The sequence below is a fragment of the Ambystoma mexicanum genome, chromosome 7q (assembly GCF_040938575.1).
Source record: "Ambystoma mexicanum isolate Mex_15411 chromosome 7q, UKY_AmexF1_1, whole genome shotgun sequence".
NCBI lineage: Eukaryota > Metazoa > Chordata > Amphibia > Caudata > Ambystomatidae > Ambystoma > Ambystoma mexicanum.
This window is the reverse complement of record NC_090941.1, coordinates 853848600-853866378: the sequence shown is the minus strand read 5'-3', so window position 1 is coordinate 853866378 and position 17779 is coordinate 853848600. Positions and strand designations below refer to the sequence as shown.

The 17779-nt window shown below is 46.2% G+C and overlaps 1 protein-coding gene across 2 annotated transcripts in view; it reads right to left on the bottom strand.

Annotated features, from left to right (window-relative positions):
* Positions 1-17779, bottom strand: part of SLC36A4 (solute carrier family 36 member 4) — a 1175100-nt gene that overhangs the window by 600434 nt on the left and 556887 nt on the right. For both annotated transcript variants that reach the window (XM_069639305.1, XM_069639306.1), the window contains one exon: positions 11573-11742. In XM_069639305.1, the coding sequence (XP_069495406.1) occupies positions 11573-11742 (170 nt within the window). The remainder of the gene's footprint in view (positions 1-11572; positions 11743-17779) is intronic.

Here is a 17779-nt window from a genome sequence, read left to right as displayed (position 1 = left end):
TCGGTCTACACAACCCGTTCGGAGAATGGGTACTTCTGCTAGTGGTCAATAAATCTCTTCCACCGTTCTTCACCCCTCATGGCATCATCTTCTTTGTCAGTAATTTCACCCTCTTTTGCCGCCACTCTACCACTCACTTGACTTCTTGGTCTGTTCTCCTGGGCCTGTCCTCCAGCTCCTATGTTCCAGTGTTGCCTAGTCTCCTGGACCTCTCACCTCCAGACCCCGGGCCTCTCTCAATCACTTGCTATCGTTTCCAACATTCTCCAAACAAACTTTCTCCATTCTCAAGCTTCTATTCCAAACACCTACATTGTCAGACTGACCATGCAGGCATTTATAAAGGTTTGGCCACAACTTCCAGTCTCTCTCTGGAAAAAGGGGACTTGGGTGTGCTGGCTGAGATGAGGATCGGCTGTTGGGCTCCACCCCTGGGCAAAGCTTACAGCCCTGATAAGGGACTTTAGATTAGCTTGTCACTTCCCATGGGCGGTCCTCTGCCTGCCACACCCTAGACCTGCCTTTCAGCTTCTGTGTGTTTAGGGAACTCAGATATTTATTTTCAGGGAGCTAGTTTAGGGATTGGCTGGGGCCCACACGTGCCCAGGGAGGCCTTCCAGTTCGGATGATGTTCTGAACCATTACCCGGCGTGGGGGATTCCCTTAGCCTATCTGTTCTTAACTATATGAGTGGAGGCTTTGCGCAATCAATGAATGGCTGAATGATGAATTTCCTGATTCAGGTCCCTCTGCATCTGTGGATTTATATAGAGTTCCTGCATCAATGCAAGGAGAGAGGAGCATGCAGGCAATGCCGGTCCAGCAGGACAGCTGTTACTTGAGTCCCTGGAAAGGGCAGTAGTGTGCGTTGGAAAAGTGACTGACATCTGCGCTCAGATGGGTACTAAGTGGGGGTGACAATGGGATCCTCCCCATACCTCCCCCAAATCTCCACAATTCACTAGTGTGAGCAGGAATCCAGCCTCCTTGGTCACCACACTTGAGGTCCTCAGAGTGAGACAAGGGACTTCATTGTGTACTCCATAACATGAAGGCTGCAAATCGCCTGCCTGCACTCGCTTATCTCTAGAAAACATATAAATACTGGAAATCTCATACATGCTCATCTGTCTGTTAACCCTACTTGATGTTCATCATCTATATAAATAAAAAAGTAAATGTTCGTTTGTTCAAAATCTTAAATTTCCGAAAGTTTTTCACTGATTGCTTTGAAATTTTGACACAACGTTGCATTCGAATAGGTGCGTGTTTTTATATACCTACTATACATAGATGTCACACCTGTGACAGGTAAAAACATGCTTTTTCTGAAAAACAGCGCCATCTTTTGGATCTAAAAGCAGATTCAGATCTGCTTTGTTCTCAACAGAATGAACGCAACAGGCTGAGAGTGGCTTAAAGACGTCAACGAGAATCAGCAGATCAGCGTCAAACACGACTCCGTGCTCAGCAATCACGTGATTACAATCGCCTTGCATTCTGGTACAACCCAGCTGATGATTATAGTTTGAGCCGGCATGTTCTCATTGGCACCATGACTGAAGTGTGTCCTTATTGCAAGGCTCTGAAATTAATGTAGAACCGAAAGGAATGTGTTGCGCCGCCGAGAAAATTAAACTGCCTCAACTTGGAGAGCTGCTAGAGCCATTAATAACTTTTCTTGCCGGATATGCCGCTGAGTCAAAGCATTTACCATCAGGAAATACAACTCATGCTTCCAAATGACGTTGTTCGGCGCAGAAATCGTAACAGCTCCATTCATGCCAACTTGCGTTTGCAATCACCATCAACAAAGCTCAAGGCCAATCATTAGAATTTTGCGGTTTAGATCTAGACACGGATTGCTTCTCACATCGACAATTATATGTTGCATGTTCTACAGTCGGCATATCTGCACAGACAATGGAACAACAAAAGATATTGTACACCCACAAGCATTGTGAAATTAAACATATTAGAAATGTGCACTGTCTCTTTTCTTTCTTTTTCATTTAACCAGACTGAGCCACAGCAATGCGTGGCCGGGGACAGCATATTGAAAATCCCCTTCCTTCTGATCTCTTGCCTTCTGGGTAGTATATAATATTTGTTTTGTTAATCCTATTTGATGGCCATGTGCAGGGCTGGACTGGCAAACCAAAAGTGGCCCTGGAATTCTATTTCAAAGTGGCCCCAAATTTCACTAAATGAGCAAGCACAGCGCCTGAGACCAACCCTTCTATGAGGTGATTGGGAGTATCCCACATGGAAATGTTGCATAAAATTAGTCAAAATGGGTTTATGCTTTATGTTGTGGAAATCTGTAACACAACTCATGCTCAGGCTAGTTGCAATATTATGCTTTCTGTGGTAATGTGGCATGCAGCCAGAATATTATGCAATACACCTCATGCTCAGCCTGGCCACACTATTTTGCTTTATGCAGTGATAATTTGGTATGACGGTGACATTTTGTGTGTAATACAACTCCTGCTCAGGTTGGGTGCAGTATTGTGCTTCATGAAGTTTTAATGTGTCAGAAAGGTGAACTATGTAACACAACTGATGCTTAGGCACTGTGCAGTCGCAAGCTGTGGTAGTATGGCGCTAAGGTGAAGGATTGTGTAATGTAAGTCATACAGAGGGCTTAACTGCTGAGATGTTTTGCAAAGTCACCCTGATTCTATCAATTTTAGGGAAGTTTGGGATTAAAGTCGGGATCTGGGAGAATTCTCCATGATCAGGGAATCTAATTACATTTCAACGCTTTCAAGCAGATTGTTTTTATGGAGTTTTGGAGCTATGGATCACAAATGGGCTGATTTCTCACTTGTGCAGACTTTCTGAGTTCAGGAAGACTATTTTCTGAAATCATTTTTTAGACTGAGTCTCTGTAAATCTATTCATTTCAGGACATTTCCAGCAGAAAATTCAAATTAGTGAGACCGTTTGTAATTTTTTGCACTCAGAATTTGTGCAATTCTCTCCATTCAATGGGGATTGGAAAGGAAGCCAACTTGCAAATCCACCCAGGAGTGCATATTGAATTCAGGGAGACTGCCACCACCATATCACGGGCATCTATACACCCTCAACCCCCCTAACAACTGCACCATTAACAGCCTCTATGAGCCTCGCCATCAGACTTTATTCACTATAGCGCTTAGAAGCGGTCAGAATCGGGCATGAAGTGCTACTACATACAATTGCCTACAATTAAGTGCTATTAGGACTGAGCAATCACAGACATTCACTTTTTCTACACCATTCTTCTTAACCCCCACCGCCCATTTCCAGCTTCCCTTAGTCAGTCCCACACCCCCTGACCCGGTTTATCAAAGCAGTCCAACTCTTATACTGCCCTGGTATTAATCCTACATTAAAAGCCTAATTGCACTCCAACGTACAAGTCTTTGACCAACATCTATACATCCTATTGCAGTTCAGTGCTACCAGACCCTATTAGCCTTCATGCACAACCATCTGCCCTAGCACAGGTTCCTCATTTACACCCTCCAAGCGTAACATGCCATGCCTGACCCATGCCCCATTAGCCACCTCCATGCACCCCTCGCTTACGCAAAAACACTCACCACTACCAACCTCTATTAACCCACCCGAGTGCTAGTGTGCCACTGACAGCTTTTCTTACACCCCTTCTCACCTTATTCTCATTGCACACCTCCCAGTGAAGTGATGTTCACATCATTCCCAGTGCACACCTACCAGTGATGCTCAAGATGGGGGCAAGATTATGCTTTATGCTGGTTTAAGTGTACTGTGTAATTCAACTGATGCACAGGCTGGGTATCGGGGTATGCTTTCTGGCGTGGTAGTAAGTTGCAAATGTGAAGGATATTGTAATTAACCTCATGTTGAGGGGGGGCAGGCTGCGTGCAGTGGTATCTCACTCTTCTGTGGCAGGTATTAGGGGAGCAATATTAATGCTCCAGCATATCCAATCCCAGGGCAAATATACAGTCCCTTACAAGCTGTGCCCCGTAGGTTGGCAAGTATCCCCCTCCCCCTCCAACAGTCGCACAATCCCCTGCAGGGGGGGTGATACTTGTCACATAAGAGCAGGAACAAAATGGAGGCTGGGGGTATTGGGCGGAGGCGTAGAGGAGTGTTGGCCGATTCCGTCTAACCCTCTCACCATGTACACTATTAACTAAGGGAGAATGCAGGTTCTTATCCTTCCTGTGTATTATCAGAAATTGATCTAGGGTTAGACTGTCCCCTGGACAGAGCCTGATGCACCCCCTCGCATAGCTCTATAGGCCCCCACAATTCCTACAAACCATGTTCTTCACCCCTGTCACACATGCAGGCACACAGACGCACACGAATCTAATAACAAAAGAAGTGGTTCTCCTGTATGTAGTGCCCGTCTCACCCAGAGCAGCATTCAGTCTGGAGCTGCATCGTGTGTAAGGCCCTGAGCAGAGCTGAGAAGAAGCTGAGCAGTGCCTCCTCAGTCAGAGCTGTGTTTGTAAGTGGCGTACCTCATGGCTGTGACAGACTGAGCTACACTTTCCAATAGCTGTCCCGACGAATGGTGTTTTGCAACTGAGACACAGTTTCCTTAGCTGCTGGGCCAGGGCAATGCCAGATCAGTGCCCCATGGAAAATTAGCAGACCTAGGTGTGCCTCACGAAGGCTGTACATCAGGGGTTTGCTGGGGGGATGGTAGGGCTTTACCACTTTCAACAGCCGTACTTGCATTGCCAGAGGTCGTCAGCTGCTGTGGAGGCTACCGGCTTTTACCTCCTTTACCGCTCCTGATCCCATGCATGTCCTGCTGTGATTCTACACTGCTACCTTCAATTAACCCTGTCTGGTTCAAGCCTTGCTCCACCACCATATGTTTAATTAGGCAAAATAAAAGTTTTCCAGTGCATGTACTAGAAGACCCAATTCGCATGGGGCATGATGCGCCCATGCAAGTGGAATTTTAAGAGAAGAAGACACTTCCACTCCACCACAGCCTTTCCGAGCAACGAGCAATCAATCACTGGCATTTCACTACAGCCTCCACAAGCTCCCTCCAAGCCACAACACCCAATCCTCTGCAGCACCCACTGAGCAATCTATTTGCAGTTTCACACCTAAAATCACAAACTGGTGAAGAAAAGCCTGAGCACGCAGCCCAGGCTGCGCACCTCGTCAGTCGTCGTAGCACTCAGCAGAGTCAGCAGCACTGAGGTCGACCGTCACCAGCTGCACAGTCTGCACCTATGCAATGTGCGCATCATGTGACGGGAGCACACCAGCTAGCAGACAGTCAGGCTACAGGGCACTTGCAGTGCCCAGGGGCTGGGGGGAGCCCCTCAAAACACAAAGGCGGAATCCCGGCCTGTCAGACCTGGGCAAAGAAATGCAGCAGCCAGTGTGCTGTGAACTATCCCGGCTGACCTGGATGTTCATTCAGGATTTATGTGTCCTTCCGCCGAGGCCCTATGCCCTGAGGCCTACCGGGGGAAGTCCCGGTGTCCCGGTGGGCCAGTCCATCACTGGCCATGTGTCATCAACCTGTAAGACGTTTTCATGTCTCTATGTGGGGGTCAGCAAAGTGAGTCCTATTGGCCTATGCTCATGAAAAAAGGTACAAGAAAAGGAGAGTTTGTGTCATATTTATAAGAGAAATCTCAGAAAAGTAACCACATTAAGTGATTTCAAAATAGTTATTGTGAAGGCACAGATTCAATGGTCAAAACCAAACACCCATTAAATTAAATGTCAGGATGGCCTTACTTACCCTGTGCTAAGGTGGAATTTCCCTACCAAAAGAAACTAGAGATAATCTGAGTCAGTAAATTCAATTTAAAAGTACGCCTGTGTCCAAAACCTATACTTGCCCTCACAACTAAAGCTAAACCATGCGTAGGGATGTCAGCACCAAAAGACTAAAGGTTGTGAGCTTCTTCGAGCTCTTTGCTTGCGTTTCTGCCCCTTCTCCAAGTTCAAAAATATTTACACACAAAAGAGCTTGGGGTTCCCTTCCCCAAGTTCAGCAGAGTACCAACGAGTCTCTGGGTTCCCTTCCCCAAGTTCAACACAGTCAGTTCTCTTGACTTTCAATAAGTGTTCCAGGCCAACTGTGCAACCTTTCAGGCTTTTCAACAGTCCACTTAGCTTGTTCTTTTCAATACTTGACAGGCAGAACAGTTTCAGTAATTTAACTTTAGTTGGTTCCCTTCAAGTAGGGGTTACTCGGTCTAGGCGCAGTTGTCGGCCCATATGGTCCACCCGCTATAGGTCACCCAACCGATAACCCTTAGCACTTTGTTATATTCATTTCTTCTCGATGGCCTTCCTTGCCAACACAGGCTCCCTCTTTGAACTTGTCCACTTGCAATTCTTTTTATCCTTGGCAGCTTATTGCCTCTGCCACAACGCAACTTTCACACCATTCACTTTGGGGTGTGTTTCCGTGTCACTACTTTGCTTCCATACTTCGCAATAGAGTATGGTGGGGGAACTGCCCTCAAACCAAGCACTGGAGCCGTAGGAATATGGGCTCTTATGATAAATGACAGCCGAGTCTTGTATAGTGGTTAGTTTGTAAGTGCTTTTACTAGCCACTTGTGCCTAATATTCCAGGTGTATTCATAAACACTGCAGCCGACACGTGTTGCGACCCAACAGGTGTCTTTTTCAAGGCTGTGATGACCGTGCAGTGTTATCGGTATTGTATAATGCATCATTGCTCCATGTGAAGGAGCCGAAGTAAACATGTTACAAGTTCAAGGTGTGTGACAATTGCGAGTGAATCCACATATAGTGGCAGACAGTGGGGTGTAAACAAGGGTGTCGTGTTTGGCAATAAGCGTGAACAAAAGAGTTGATGAATTTAAGTTAATACGTTGTAATCCAATCAGAAAATAATAATATAATTCAGCATGTTGTACACAGTCACGAAGGGCATACATGAGTACGATAAGAATAATCGCGTAAGTAGCATGTATGTATTGGCAGTGAACGAGCAGGAGAAATTGGAGAACAAGTTAGGAAGGAAAAGGGAGAAAAAAAGAAGAAGAATGAGGTTGGTGAGTTGGAAATGTAGGTGGAAAGGGGAACCTGGGATATTGATCACAGGGCTTCGCTCCGTAAGGAAAAGTAATGCCTTACCGTGTATCAATTATCCGTGGTAGGAATAGTGAGCTCAATAAAATGGGCTCGGCTGAATAACCTGTTAGGTGGAATAAGAAAAGTGGGCAGGGATAAGGAATTGCCAGTTCTGGTGGCAGGCGCAAGCAGGCGCTGGGGAGCAGGATCAAAGTGTCCAAATAACAAGGACGGAAGTGTTGTTGGATTAAAAACGGGGGTACATCAAAAATGGAGTACGTTCGTCCTTACAAGGTGACAAGGTGCCTGGTGCATGTGGCTCGAGGTGGCCTGACTGGGTTAAAAGCAGGTGCTCTGTGTGAGTGTGGAAGAATGACCTGTCCAGTAGATGCAAGAGGCGGGGCTGTGTGGCAGTGCTGCTGCAAGGAATAACCGGCATGAATGGCACATTCCTCGAGACAGTGTTCAGTGCATGTTTGCTAAGAGCATTGAAAGTCGGGAAGGATGGGGTAGTATGAGGGGGTGGCACTGGTAAGTTTGTAAGAATTGCCAATGGCAGTGAGCGGCGAGTTGCGCGCTGCCGGCGCAGGAGGTATAAAATTGTAAAACAGGATGTGCTGCCGCGCATAGTTTAAGAGATTTAGTCCATTAGAGAAAACTTCAAACATTCTGCATTTGCTGTAGAGGGAAGCAATGGGGTGCTGGGGACTGTGGAGAGTTGTCTCACAGCCGTAGTTAAGTGAGACCTAACTTGTGGGCCATGGGGGCCACTGCAGCTAGATGGGCGGTCACAGCTATCTTTCGATCCCGGCAGTCATCTTAGTTCCCTTTTTAAGTAGTCAGTGAATGGAAACATGATAGGCTGGTTGGGGGGCTCGGTGTGTACCTGAAGTAATTGACTGCCATGCCAGTGAAGTAGTTATCAAATTAGTTGTCTATTTCAATTTTAAAAACCCAAGTTAAACGCAAGCGTGGTGCGGTAATGGTGCGTGCTGACAATAGGGGTGGGACAGATGCCAATGATAATAACGGGGTAGGAGGTTGTGGCGGGGTGGCCAATAAGATTGATGCCATGACTGCTGTGTGGTACAATAGGATGCAAGGCCTACCCGAGTCTGTGGCGAGCAACGTGATTCTTGAGTGAATAGTGTGACCTTGCGCATGAGTAAGGTTGGGCAGTGGGATAGTGGGAAGGTAAGATTGCCCAGCATGGGAGGATGAGTGAAACATAGGTAAAACCGGATCGGATAGGAGACGATGATGGTGAAAGAATACTTTGTTCTTTTCAAACTGCTTCTTTCTCCTAGGTTTGTGGTATGTTTCCTCTTTGGAGAGACACAAATTCAATCAATAATACCAGTGTCTGTTTGCAAGTCTTCAAAATGGGAAGTTAAAGCAGTGTAAAGATCATAGCCATAAAAAAGGCAACCCAGTTCTATAAAAATGGATAATGCATTGGTACACAGAAATGGTACATTGTTTAACACTGTGTAAATCTCACAAAACATGGCATTTTCTTCAACACCTGACCAAGAACGAATCCCAAAGGATGTACCAACGCACAGAACATAACTCACAGTACTGCACTACTGTCAAAAGATGCCAGCCCATATGCTGGCTTCTCACAACCTGTATAGTGCATTGCTTCTCTCAAGCTAGATCTGCCCTTGAAACAATACGATAAAATATACATAAACGTACTCTACATTTTGAACAGTATTTACACGGATGCAATGTACATAACATACGGTTATGGAATTTGGAGATAGGGCCGTTAAGGTGGTTGGTAGGTGGTAACGTTGAAGGAAGAAGAAGGATGCCCCTTTACTGGCTAGCAGGTGGAGTTGACCCTGATTGAATTGCTATCTGTTACGCTCACCTGGTATCCACGGGGATGGCACCCAGCCCTGGTTGGATGATTTGCACTATCGAACCCTCTCCCGGTCCCTTGGTAAGGCCTCTGGTTAAAGATGGGTCTGCAATATAGGAGAGCTGGATTCAATACCAGATTGTCTTTATGTTTTTCCACCTGCCTTGGCCTCAACTGCTTCCTCCCCCTTGGACCTTCTCCTCACCTTAATATTGTAAGAGGTGGATTGTCCGTCCTGCTCCTCATGGCATGGGCGCACAGATGTGGTGGGCAAGCAGCGATCAAGTTACTTCACTGGTGCAAGCCCCCTGAGGGAATCCAGGCCTGCTGAGACCCCGTATGTTTGCTGCTTTACAGTCTTTATATGCAGTTCTTATGTTCCATTTAGTTCGAATAATAATGTCTTGCTTCTTTCCTTTTAGGTATGGAAAGGTATTTTGGTGTTGTCATGCAGTTTGAAGATAAGCATGGGCCTGTAGGTGAAAGCGCGGTGTGTGCGATGCTGTCCGGTGAGTAATGCGCGGCGCTGTTTCGCATTTCATATTGCTAACCTGTGTCTTTTCTCTCCTTGCAGGTTGAGATGTTCCTCGCCGAGCGCTCTAATGTTCCAGCAATGATACTGACCAGAAGATGACTACCCAGGTAAGAATTGTGTGGATTTCTTCATTCGGGAGGAAACGTGAGTAAACGCTTTCTAGTGCTGTCTTTCTTTCTCCTCTTTCCAGGTTATGGTATTCCAGGATGCATGCAGTGCCGGATGATGGAGTTCATACCTTCAGGTGAGTGGAACTGAAGGCAGCGGTGGATTGAAGACAGGATACTGTTCCAGGTAAGTTTCGTAGTGTTCTTTCTCTCTCTGCAGGTCCTTAGTTTCAGGTAAACTGGCATCAAAGAACTGGACACAGTGAGTGCTACGCTGCCCACAGCAGAAAAACGCAAAGCATGTTCTGCTGTTTGGGTGTGGTTTAAATAGTCTCAGGTAAAGTAGTCCAGGTAAAATAGTCCTAGGCCTGCCACACCCAAAGTAGTCCAGGTAAAGTAGTCCCAGGCCTGCCACACCCAAAGGACTAGACCGCAGAGCTCAGTTCCTTGTAACTGAGCTATGTGTGTGCCTCCATGTTGGCTGAACCCCCCCAAGTAAATAGTCCCATTCTAATGTTGGTCTTCATGATGGTTATGAGGCTGGCGCCAAAGGCGCCAGGACTGACTCCAAGAGAGTCTTGGATGAGGTTTTAAGGTCTTTGACCTGGCCCTAACTAGAAGGCTGACTTGCCGGTGAGGGCCAGGGGCAAGGGTCATGACACTATCCATCCAGAACAGGACTGCAAGACTTCTCCTTGGCCTCACGCCAAGGGATTGTATCTCTTCAGGACGGAAATCCCTGCACTGACTACCAGGCTGCAAGGATTATGTACAAAAACCCTTTGCATTGTCCACAAGGCCTTCTGGGGCCTGGGGCAGCAATACCTTCAACTCTCTCTTCCTAAATATCTTCCTTCTCGAGCTCTTCGCTCTTCCGCCTCCAACTCCCTCAGGGTCAGTCGCGTCTCTAAGCAACAAGTTGGTGGTAGATCTCTTTCTTTGGCGGGGGTCTCCCTCTGGAACAGCCTCCCTGCCTCCCTAAAACTTGAGGAGAACCATCTCCGGTTCCGAAAGCACCTTAAAACCTTTCTCTTTGCTTCTGCTTTTTCTCCCACTCTCCCCTGCTGACCTCCTGGCTGAAACTGAAACTGCACTGCTTACCTGGCCACACTCTGATTCTGGGCCCAGGTCCCTCACCGCCAATCGCACACACCTACACTGCCTTCCTGGCAACCCCCGCACTATGAGACTGTTTTCTGTATCCCTAAAGTCCCACTATCAGCACTTGACACCTGATGTTTGCACTTACACTTGCTCTTGCTTACTGCTGGACGTACTTTTACCTATTGCTATTTCCTATTATCCCATGTACTTTTAAATAAATACTTGGAATAATTTGTTGAGTCCTCTCTCCATTCTGCCTCATGTGCCGGTCTGTCTTTGTCTTGTCTCTGTGTGCGCCCTGATGCCCACGGACATGTTGGTGCGTTATAAAAATTTAAATAAATAAATAAATATAAACGCTGCACTTTCGGCCTTCCCATACACTTGCGTGATCTGAATGTCACCTGGCCTAGTTGGACCGTTGTCTGTCTTCCCCTGTTCCCCCTCCCTTGCCTAGTCACGCCTCAAAACACTTGTGTATAGGCGCATTATAAATGCCATATCATATGATACGAGTGGGCGCATTCCAGTGGAGAAGAGCGAGTAGAGAGGAGGCGAAGGGACGCAAGAGACACAGAATGCTGAGCATTGAAGAGCCGAAAGAATTAGGGGAAAAGGAAACATGGGAAACCAGCAAATGGCGCTCAGTGACACTTGAATGACATCTGAGCTGAATGTAGTAAATGTTGACTTTGGCAAACAAAAAAGCATGATTTTATCAAAAAACGTACTTGAGATAGCAGAAAATATTTTAAAATCGTGAAAAGTTTCTAGACATTCAAATGAAAAATGTGACCATGTTTCATATAATTTTGAAAAATACACAGCAACAAAAATAAATACAGAGCGGCAAACTGTTTTATAGGACATTATTGTACGAATACTTACCAGGCATCTTGCGGTAGATTTAAAGTAATGCTGCCTTTGATTTCCTCTCCGAAGTGTAGGTAGCCTAGGGTAGCAAGCGATATGTAGAGAGAGGTAACAATGGCCATGCCAATATTTAAAGCCAGTGGGAATTTTTTTCTTTCTTTCATTCTGTTTTCAATGGGAAGCACCTGAACAAACACAAAGATTGAGAACGTAATTAGTCACACAATTTTTTTAAAAAAAGTAAAAAAACTCACTGCAAAGAAAATTATGCACTATTTGGCACATTGAAATATGTTACGAATGGTGCCTAAACTAACCACAAATGAAGATTGAAGGACACAGTTTTCTTCACCTGCAGAACACTTCCCACCCTCTTCCCCAATACAAGCGTAATAGGAAATGAATACTTAAACCAGCAACACATCTCGCGTGTCCAATAATGCAGTAGAGATTTGAGCTCTCACGTCCCCGATTTTCTACATTGAACACTGTACGATAAGTCGTCCTGAGGGTCATGGAGAATGATGTAAACTATCTCATTCAAAGGAAGGAGTGGGTGGCCCTTCGCCAGGGTTTCCGTGTACAGAAACACTATCTGGGGGGAGACAGTTTTTAGGAGTTGGCTCAGTATTTTCAAAATGGACTGAGGCCACCTCAATAATCAGGGAAAAACCAGAGACAGAGCGATTTACCACCTGCAACCCATCCGTTCTACAAATAATCCAAAAAGAGGAACACGCAACTTGCATACTGACCAACACACTAATAGTCTTGGGCCTACCAAGTGCAGAGGCCAACAAATTGCCTTGGTCATAGTTAGCCAGTATAGATAACATTCTTTGGGCACCATCTTCATGAAACAGGTGCAGTATAAGCAAAAGAAGAAACATGCATGAAAAGAACAAAGAAAAAGATACAATAAAAAAATACAATGTATTCACAATGCAGCAGAAAAAGGTGAAAGCAAAAATAAGTGTGTTCACTGTTGTGGTGTGTCCTTTCACAAGATGGCCAAGAGCCAGATGCAGAAGAGGAAAGCTTCTTTATTTGTAAGTAATAGGATCAGGATAGTGCATCCCCAAAAGGTATCACAGGACGCACATGGGTACCTGTCATTCCAAGACAAGAACAGACAGTAGGTCACACATACACAGTAATCCAAACCTAGGACATCACTGTGCAAGCAGGGAAGAAAGAAAAACAAGGAAGCATAGTGCATCATTCTCCTAAGGACAAATAAAAGATGACATCCAAAAAAGTGATGGAAGTGGGAAAAAACACTTTAAAGTAAAAGCAAAAAGATGATGCAAACTTACCAATAACCATGGGAAAGTCAATTACAAACTAAAAGGTTTCTGAGCACAATATGTAAGAAGGTCTGACAAGTTTTTAATTTATTAAGCGTTTGCTCAGATCTTTTTCCCTAACACCTTATCAAAGGAACCTTCAGATAAATCAAAAACACTACTATATGTTTGAGTGATGCTGGTCAGATGACAGTCATTTTTTAAGAAAGGAATTCTTGGTCATATTGGAGTAGAAGAGGATGAAAAGTATTATAATTTGGTACAATGCCCATGTATCCAAGTATTCTTCCTAATATCAAATATGGTACAGCAGGTAAATATTTTATTTTACCTAGTGTGAGGAAGGCATGGTATCACAAGCAGACACAGACACTAGAGCTGCACATTTCAAAACGGTTATTGATGGTTTAAAAAAGGGGTTGGAAAACTCCCATCTTGCCCTATAACTAAGATGTAAGTATTCTCGACTATCTAACAAAAAGAAAATACAGTCCTAGTTAGTCCTTAGTCAAAATAAAATGGCCTATACTAATAAAATGAATGTTTGTCCTCTTTCTAATGCAATACATGTGTAAAGGGAATGTGTAATGCAAATAGGAAAATCAGTGTTCAAAAGAAATGTCAGTATGGCTGAGTAAACTCCCTTCCCCACATTTTGTAGCAATGGGATAAGGTGCCACACTTGGACCTTGCAACACACTCTTCCTTCGGACACAAGGATGAAGTTCATTTGGTGGACCAGGGTCCACTTGGCCTTCCACGAAAAGTCATTAGTTCATCCGCTGGACCTCTCCGCTTTCTCTCACTCCAGCCCAGGTCACCTTTTAGCTTTAGCAGTTCAACAAAAGTTTGTTTCCTTCCGGTTACCACAATTAAGTACAGGTTTCCCTCCGCCGGGCTCAAACCTTTCAATCACAATGTGTGGGTGTTCCCTTCCCCAAGCTTCAATCACACCATCAAAGGCTTCCCTCCATCGGGCTCAAACCTCCTTTCACTTTCCTGACACTGTTAAAGACTTTTGAAACTGCTGTTACCTCAGCATGACCACCTGGACATTCTTTCCTCAAACGTCACTTTTGTAGGAACACAAGTCCTCTGGGTAAATGTAGTTTCGAACACAGTACTTATTTCAAAGTTAAAAGAGATCTCTCACATCCAGGTTTCCCTCTGCCGGGATCAAACCTAACAGTTAAAATCTTCCATCTCAGTTTCCTTCTCTTCCCGCTGCTTCTACAACATAAGGCATTTTGAGTTTTGATACAGCAATCTTCTTTCGCCGGATCACTGTGTTACTTTGTATCTTTAATTTACAGTTCTTTACAATGCTTTGCTTTCTCTCGCGTCTTATCGGCACACGTGTGCATCCTTCATTCATCGATACAGTTGCCATCAAGTTTCATTTAACACAGACCGGACTTTCATTGCTGTCATCAACTCACCGGCTGTGTTCATTCATTTTCGTCTTTCGCGGTTTTGATCATGGGAGTCAAGGCTGATACCACAACTTCAGCTGCACCTCTCCAACTCTGCCATTCACCCAGTAGGGTGACTGGAATCCTTGAAACACAAAATAGGTACTGTATGTACTGTGGATCAGCTGATCATCAGTTGAAAGACTGCCCAAAGAAACCTGTGAAGAAGGCGGGAAACGCCAAAACCCGGCGGTAGCTAGAGTCCCTACGCCGGGGATACATTCTTTGGACTCACAAGAAAAGGCGGTTGCTCCCGTCAGTCTGCCTGTGGTTTTTACCACCGCACCTGATGCATCCTTTCCCTCATTGGCCATAATCAATTCTGGAGCAACAGGAAACTACATGGACTACGACTATGCCATTTCCCACAATGTCCCTCTGTTATCCAAGGCACAACAAGAAACCGTTCATGCCATGGATGGAACTTCCTTGGTTTCGGGTCTAGTGACTCAAACCACCTCTAAGGTGCAGATGCAAACAGAGGAAGGACACATGGAAACCATTTCTTTTGATCTCATCAAGGCCCCTCAGTTCCGGGTCATTTTAGGGGTACCCTGGTTGCAGTAGCACAATCCCGCTATTGATTGGGCTAAGAGGGTAGTCCAGTTCCCGTCTATCCTCTGTAACGAACAGTGTGTTCAGAACACCACTGTCCTGCCCGACTCTTCCTGTCAGGCGTTGGTAGCATTTTGTTGGGGCTATTACAACAGTCAAAGAAAGCATACCTACGGAGTACTTGTCCTTTCTCGACGTATTTGACAAAGGGAAGGCTGAACACCTACCTCCACAACGTCCTTACGACTGTCCCATCGACCTGATACCTGGAGCTAAAATCCCAGCGGGTAGGGTTTACTCTCTAACAATTCCAGAGGACAAAGTTCTCAAGGAATACATTGATAAAGCTTTGGCCACAGAGTTCATAAGACCCTCCAGGTCGCCGGCGCCCTCTCCCCTTTTCTTCGTCCCAAAGAAGGAGGGTGACCTCCGCCCTTGCATAGACTACAGGGCATTGAATGCCATTACGGTAAAAAAACAATACCCCCTTCCGCTGATCTCCGTCCTCCTGGACCAGCTCAGGGCCTCTGCCATCTTCGCCAAGCTGGATCTCCGGGGAGCGTACAATCTTGTATGAATCCACAAAGGGGATGAATGGAAGACTACGTTCAAAACACAATACGGTTTGTACGAATATCTGGTGATGCCATACGGATTATGCAATGCCCCGGCCACATTCCAAGCCTTCATGAACGATATCTTCCATGATTGTCTAGATCAGTTTGTGGTGGTTTACTTGGATGATATCCTGATCTATTCACCGTCTCCCGAAGCGCATATTGAACATGTGCGTCCTGTTCTACAAAGTCTCAGGGAAAACCACCTATTCGTCAAGGCAGAGAAGTGCGTGTTCAATACCACTGAAGTGGAATTCCTTGACTACGATCTCACAAACCACGGCATCCGTATGAGCCATTCCAAAGTCAAAGCTTTTCTGGAATGGCCTGTACCAACCACTGTCAAAGCACTCCAGTCATTCCTGGGCTTCTCAAACTTTTACAGACGGTTTATACACTCTTTTTCAGCCATCTCCAACCAGCTCTCAGCAACCCTATCTTTGGAACCCGGAAGGCCAGCGGGCCTTCGATGCCTTGAAGGCCGCTTTCTCGTCTGCTCCGGTTTTGCCCTATCTGGTTGAGGCTGATGCCTCAGGTTCTGCCATTGGGGCAGTCTTGTCTCAACATTGTCCCGATTCAGGAGAAATGCATCCTATTGCCTACTTTTCAAGGAAACTGACCCAGTACGAGCAGAACTATCCCATCACTGAGAGGGAACTGCTGGCCATTAAGGAAGCTTTTTCCGAGTGGAGGCACCACCTGTTGGGCACCCAACACCCCGTTACTGTCTTCTCAGACCATCGTAGCTTGTTGGCATTCAAGTCCATGAAGTGCCTTTCTGCCCGTTAGGCCCAATGGCACCTCTTCTTTTTTCAATTTAACTTCACCATCACTTACCGTCCTGCTCGTTTCAACACTTGTGCTGATGCCCTGTCTCATCTGGATCCCAGACCGCGGATCACCATGGAACATCATCCCTTGGTGTTGCCCTGTCAGGTAGTTTGTGGATGTACTGTGCAACCATCTTTGCGTTCCTTGGTTATGGACTGGGTTTCCACTCACAGCAGAGTGAACAGACCTCAATCTGGACATTATGCAAGGCCTGCTGTTCATACAAGGCCAGTTGTACTTCCCTCCGGGGAGGCACGGTTACGTGCTCTTGCCTGGTCTCACAATTCCCTGATGGCGGCTCACTCAGGTAAGCAGAAGAAATTGGAGTCCATTCGTCGCTGGGCCTGGTGGCCCTTAATGTCCAGGGATGTTACGGACTATCTTGCATCCTGTTCAATATGCTCCCAATGCAAGTCATCACGTTCTAAACCCATGAGCCTTTTACAGCCCCTCTCGGTGCCGCATAAACCTTGGTACATGTTATCCATGGATTTTATATTAGACCTGCCTCCCGTGGATGGTTTCAACACCATCTGGGTGGTCGTGGACTACTTCACTAAAATGCAGATCTTTGTTCCTTGTGTCGGTCTCCCTTCGGCGCCTGTGCTTGCAGCCCTGTTCCTCAAGAACGTCTTTAGGTTCTTTGGCCTTCCCTCAGTGATCGTCTCGGACAGGGGTACGCAATTTACTTCACGTTTCTGGAGGGCTCTTACACTGTCCCTTCACATTGACTATCGATTTAGCTCTGCATACCATCTGCAGACCGATGGTCAGACAGAGGGCGAATGCCACTCTTGAGCAATATCTTCGGTGTATTTGCCTTCAGTACCAGTCCACCTGGGTGGCGATGCTTCTTCCTGCTGAATATGCCTACAACAATTCTGTACACTCGGCCTCGGGCGTGTCTCCTTTCTTTGCTCTATATGGGCAACATCCTCGATCCTTGCCTCTGGATCCTACCCTTCCAGTGGATAATCCGGCGGCTCGGGCTTGCGTCCGGAACATCTGGGTGGTGCACAGGTCAGTCCGTTCACACCTGATACAAGCCCAAGAGAGGGCGAAGCGAGCGTTACGCCGACTGACGGAGACTCCCCCCACTCCAGTGTACCAGGTTGGCATGAAAGTCTGGCTTTCCACGCGTAACCTCAAGATCCCCGGCAAGCGTGTGCTTCTTCCACGGTTTGTGGGCCTGTTTCTGGTTGTGGCTGTGATCAGTCCTGCGGCAGTGCGCATTTCTTTGCCTTCCTCCTGGAGGGTGCACCCTGTTTTTCATGTCAGTCTTTTGAAACCTTGTCCTCTCTCTACTAGACTGCCTTCTCAACCGGCTCCCGTTCGCGTGGGCACGGATTTGGAGTTTGAGGTGGCCGATATTTTGGACTGTCAGCTGCGCAGGGGTCGTCCCTTCTATCTTGTAGACTGGAAGGGCTATGGCCCTGAGGA